Here is a 5,933-nt window from a genome sequence, read left to right on the forward strand (position 1 = left end):
ATGCCCAAGTGGGATAAATGGCCCATTGCAGTCCTGTGGTGGGGACATTTGATATTTGCCTACTAGAGACATCTGCTTCAGAATTCGAAATCTTTATCCACTACCCACAGCAACACAACATGCAGATGATTGTGAGATCACTACGAAGAAAACGTCTTTGGCTTGTTAATCAATTTCTCAGCACTCAGAACATAGCAGGTACATACCAAATATTGAGGAATGGTGGACTTTCCCACACAGTTTCCTTCAGGGTAATTTTCTTTAGCCCTGAGTCTTAAATGATACGCAGAATGCAATAACATAAAGAACTTGCAATAAATAAAGGAGGAACGGTTGGAGAGGACAAATTAAAGAGTCCTTTCTCTAAACATACCCTTTCACTTCCCAGGTCAGCCACTGGGAAACTCGGAGGCCCTTACTCTGCTGTCCATTCTCCAGATGTGAGTTCAGGACTGTTGGCATGGACCACAGAGATGGGCCCACTGCAGAAATTAAGCAACTTATCAGAAGTTAGGCTTGTTTCTTTCTGAAACAGTGATACACATTATCTTTTGAAAACTTGTTTCCTCTCAAGTGTGGTGTATTTATAGAGAAAACTTATCAAGAAGCTGAATTCCCTCTTTTTAATTTCTGAGCACTTTTGGGGAGATGGACATGCTGAATGCACTATTGACATTTCGTGGGACTGAACGCCTCAGTGTACTTTGCTGATACACTCTGGGAATTAACCGAACATTGGGTGGTTAGAGGGAGCTTCATGTCCACATGCATTCCAGAAATATTTCTTTAAAGGTAATTCTCATTATGCTTGTTTTTTGATGTTTCCAAAGCAAGTAGGCAATCCACTACTTCAGCATAATAACCTTCCCTTAAATAGTTTAACCAGTCTTTTCTGCAGGAGCTGCTTACTTGAATTAGTACACAGAAGAATGGAAACAATCATTTTGGAAAGATAGATTTAGATCATGCAGTTGAACATACAGAAAGTAGTGCCTTTACAAATGAAAATTTGGTCTTTATAGCTCAAATGCAGGATATTGATTGACAGGTGTACTCGTTCATAATTATGACTGAGAGACTATGAGAGCAGAAACCCACTGACTGTGCCTATCACTGAGCAACGAGGTATGAATAGCAAGACTACCTTGCTATTCACATGGCAGGGACAAGTAGAGATAAATTATTAAAACTTTTGAAGTTTTGGATAACATAGGGCATAAATGTTGGGGAAAGCATGAGCCTGCCTTCACCGTTTGTAACTTTCTGATATTCTTTAGGTTGCTCTAGGCTGGCCAGAATAAATAATAACTACCTATCCACAAATGAAAGGCTCATGATTAGCTAATATGTTAAGTCACTGAAGGCAGTCTGTGTCGTTTACAATGTTTCACTGCCTGAATTGGTGCATGCAACTAAACTGGGTTATTTTCAGATGCAGTTTGCTCTCATCCACCGTGAAGAGGGAGCATTAGGTGTGACCTTGGCATCTGTTGCTCTAAAACCCTGCAATGCTATTACACTACTAAAAATCATTTGGAAGGAACAGGTGCTTATTTTTAAACATTTTGTGTGAGATTAATAATTATTTCTCATGCACTCTGGAGTGTCTGCTTGCTATGATAACCACCAATCACATTTGTTTGTTGAACACTTGAAATGTACCTGCTACAACTTAGAAGAAGTGAATCGCTTATTTTAGGTAACTTTGAATTTTAAAAATTAATAAACTATGTTACTTAAGTTTTGTGTACTCATGAAATTTAAGCTGTTGAATCTATTTTTTTCATGATCAAGTTAAATGTGTCAACTATTACTAACGAAACTAACTGTCCAACTTCAAGTTGGCTGCCTGTGTAAGGAACATACTAGGTTTCAGAATTACTGTGGGGAGAGGAAAGGGGACTTATCAGTAATTTCATATTGATTACATATGTGCTGTACATTACGGTGCATTTGGGTGAATGCTGTGGGGTGTTATGGAGATTGCTAGCTTTGAGAAGTCATGTCTTAAGTTGTCTGTAATGTTATTTCATTTTTATTACGATGAGAAAAGCAAATGGGGTTTAGTGTTTGCTCATCAAGAAGGAAAGCCGTTGCTCAGCCTCTGTCTCCTCCTTCCTCCGAGTGGCAAAGCTGTCAGTAGCTCCGAATGCAAAACCAAGGGGACATGCAGGGATGGCGCAAGAGCGCTCTGATGTGTGCACAGTCTCACCAAACTGCACAGACCCCACCCATCCGGCTGTACCCCCGCCCCCAGTTGTCTCCAGATCCCTTTGTCTCTAATCCTAACCTGCCTTTCTGCTTCCTCCCAAGTTCTGCTTGGCTTATGGCTTCTGGTGTGGAGCAGTGAGAGATGACTGGGTGCTGCCATGTGCTGTCATGTGTTGATGCTCGACTTGGTCCAGGCCCGAGAGCTTTCATCCTTCAGAGTGGAGAGCTTTCTCTGGGAGAATGATTCGAACCCTAGAAGTTTGAAAACGGCCACGCGGTACTTCTTGGACATGATGTTGTACAGAATGGGGTTGATGGCAGCACTGAGGTAGAAGAGAACGAAAGACACGAGGTTGCAGTACTGGCTAATCTGCGCAATCTCCAGGGAGCCGGGCTCGAAGGACTTGGAAAACAGGTATCTTCCCACGTGGAAGGGAAGCCAGCAGAGGATGAAAGCGAACACCACTGCAGCTGGAGGAACAGAGCAGGAGAGGCTGTCAGTGTGAGGCATGTCACAAACCACTGTATCATCAGTGCAAGGTACGTCACAAATCACTGCACGTTTTTTAAGTCTGGCTTTGTTTATTCCACGAGTGACAGGTCCACTGACAAACATTGTACTACTCTTAATGTGGGAAACACGAAATCCTGCTCTTCACATAAATATAGCTCTGCCCCCATCTCGTCGATCCTGCCGCGTTTACGTGCAGTGAGTGGGCCAGACCAACAGTTGAACAATCTGCTCCCATCTTCCCAGTCTTCCTACTTGGTAACTGCTCGACTTTGTAGTTGACTTGCCATAAGGACTCAATTAAACAACTGATTAATGATTATCCTCCGTTTAAATGCGTTACACAGAATGCAAATACAAATGAGGCAAGGTGTTTGTACTCTACCACAGCAGTGGGTCAGAATTCCCAGGGCACTCCTCCTGCTCCATGCTGGGGCTAAGCATGCCCAGTAGGCACTCTAACACTAAACAATAGCCCCAGCACCCTCTTGGGCATGCAGGTTCCTCTACTAAAATAGACTCATTAACTTAAATTATCTAGGGAAGGGAAGGGGAAACACCTTCGTTTTCTTTTCCTGTCTTCCTCTTTCTTTTCTCCGATTTTAGGACAGGGTTTTGTGGACTACTGTGCCCAGATGTTTCAAGTAAGTTTTACAGGGGACTGGATATGCAATAGGGATTAGTAACAACTGAAAAGACCATTCTATGTCACCTACAATAGAAATAAATAAAGTATAAGGAGTTGTTAAACCAGCCAACATTAATTACCACTTATTCAAGGCTTCATATTGCACATATGAAAGATACTTTCTTCAAGAATTCTAAATTTTTAGATTGAGTTTTTAAAACGCAGAAATGAGAGAAAAGTAATGTTCTGGTTCCTATTCTGCTTTAATGATCCCTTCAAATTGTAAAGGAAGCGGACAGTGGACACGGGCATTGAGATGCCAATGGGGAAACATCGGCATTTGTAGCTTACAAAACTGGAGGCAATTAGCAATTCCTCCTTCTCACTAAGTCATGTAAGAAGTGCTGCCATGCCACGGCAGCACTGTGCCCCTCTCTCCAGGGAGAGAACTGGAGAACTGATGGTCCCATGGAGGACATGGGGATGGGGGAGCTTACTGACAATTTCTCCCTCCTATCAGGGCCATCCTGGTCTGGGAAACAACTTTTGACATCCCCAGGGGACTCTCTAACATTTTGATATGCAAAATTTGAGTGTAATAAAGTTGCAAATAGAAAACCATCCTGCAAAAACTAAGAAGTATTAAATATTAAATGCCAATAGGCATGGAATGTCTTGAGAAAGGGAGCTCGTCTGCTCCTCTTGGATATGAGCACGGTCTTCATAACTTTGCTGGACATGCATGTCACAGGCCTCTAAGGAGGAGGACTCTATGCAGTAACCGTCAGTGCACCCAACTGTGACCCTGTCCCCAGAGGTTCCTGAGCACAGGTAAGATAGCTTTTCTACCCTTCCATGAAATATGCTAGTGGGGAGACAGGTAATCAGGAAAATAGCCACAGACCACTCCCACATTCCACCTTACAAAGCCTTATATAGGCTGAATAAATAGTGTAGCTGTGATTACCTGTGAAAAATACACAGGGCAGACAAAAAAACAATATTGAAAGCAAACCAAATTCATTCATAAACAGTCTTCAACTGAGTGATCCAACTTTTTGGTTAAATTTACCACGGGGTAATTTCTCAGTCCTATGCCTTTCTGCTTGTAATGTTACTTTGATGGCCACAAATTCTATATGAGTCAGGAAGCTGAACCTCTCCATTAAGGACCTCAAAAAAATCATGATGAGATATTTCCATCTTAAAGCAAGTTTCCCAAGAGATATTCATTTTATGGAATTACCAATATGAAAGGCTTTGTCGTGGAGAAGAGAAGATACAGGAAGGGACAAAGAAAGAAAGGGAAAAGCAGTAACTGAGAACAAGAACTGGGGGAAGGCAGAAAGAGAGACTCCAGAGGCATGGGGAACACAAAGACGGCTAGACACAAAAAATTGAGGGCCCTAGAGAAAGAAAGGCAGGGGAAGAAGAAAGGCTGCCTGGCGCAAGACTCACCAAGCATCTTCACCGTCTGCTTGTGATTCTGGTCCCTGAGAGAGGAGCCCACCGCCGCGTCTCCGCGCCTCCGCCACAGCTTCCTCCCAATGAGACTGTAGAGCACGGTGAGGCAGAAGACCGGGAGGAAGAAGAAGATACTGGACACCCACACCATGACCGTCAGCAGCCCAGAGCGCACTGCGAACTCGGTGGCGCGGCACTCGTTGGTGTCCCGAGGATCGGTCCCGTTCTCGTGCTCCACGCCCACCAGCACGAAGATGGGCCCCGCGCTGCAGAAGGCCACGGCCCAGATGACAAGGATGACCAGCTTCACGCGGCCCTTGGTGACCACCACCTTGGCCCGCAGCGGGAAGCAGATGGCGAAGTAGCGCTCGACACTCAGCGCGGTGATGGTGAGGACCGTGGCATAGGTGCAGCTCTCGCTGACGAACTGGAAGAGTTTGCAGAGCAGGTCGCCAAAGTTCCAAGGCCGGTACTGCCAGAGACGAAAGAGGTCCAGCGGCATGCACAGGAAGATGAGCAGGTCTGAGAAGGCCATGCTGGACAGGTAGAGGTTGGTGGTGGTGCGCAGCTCGCGGAAGCGGGACACTACCAGCATGGTTAGCAGGTTGCCCGAGATGCCCACCACAAAGAGCGCCACGCAGGTGGCGGTGACACCCGCCAGCAACGGCGCGGGGAACAGCGGCAGTAGCTCGTCCGTCAGCGAGTCGTTGCCTGGGGAAGCGTCCCAGTCCAAGTCCAGAGTGACATTAGGCTCTGGCTCCTCGCTGGGCGTCGCGTTCCACATGTTGCTAGGCTTGGGGTCGCAACCGCACGGAGATCTGCTCCTCCCGAAAAGGTCCCCTTAGCGCGCGGGAGAGTGCGAGGTAGAAATAGGCTCCCGGTGGCAGGAAAGATGTTTGGAGAGGAAAGAGAGAATGAAAAGCCTAGGGAGAAGGTGGAATGAGGTGATGGTGAAGGGATTAGAGGTGAAAGGAAGAAAGTGACCCATTGCGCGCCTCTCCCACTTTCCCTCCCTTCCTGGCTCTCTCCCTCCCTCCCTCCTTCCCTTCACTCCTTCCCCACCTCTCTTTCCTTCCCCTTCCCACTCTTCCCCATAGTCCTTGTCTCCCAAACCAGTCT

General features: G+C 45.9%; 1 protein-coding gene across 1 annotated transcript; it reads right to left on the reverse strand.

The window, feature by feature from the left end:
• Positions 1–2,377: 2,377 nt before the first annotated feature.
• Positions 2,378–5,598, reverse strand: Ghsr (growth hormone secretagogue receptor). The gene is made up of 2 exons (XM_038348430.1): positions 4,809–5,598; positions 2,378–2,682 (listed from the first exon to the last, which is right to left on the reverse strand). The coding sequence occupies exons 1-2, from the start codon at positions 5,596–5,598 to the stop codon at positions 2,378–2,380; spliced, it is 1,095 nt and encodes a 364-aa protein (XP_038204358.1).
• Positions 5,599–5,933: the final 335 nt, after the last annotated feature.

Source organism: Arvicola amphibius, chromosome 11 (genome assembly GCF_903992535.2).
Source record: "Arvicola amphibius chromosome 11, mArvAmp1.2, whole genome shotgun sequence".
NCBI classification, from domain to species: Eukaryota; Metazoa; Chordata; class Mammalia; order Rodentia; family Cricetidae; genus Arvicola; species Arvicola amphibius.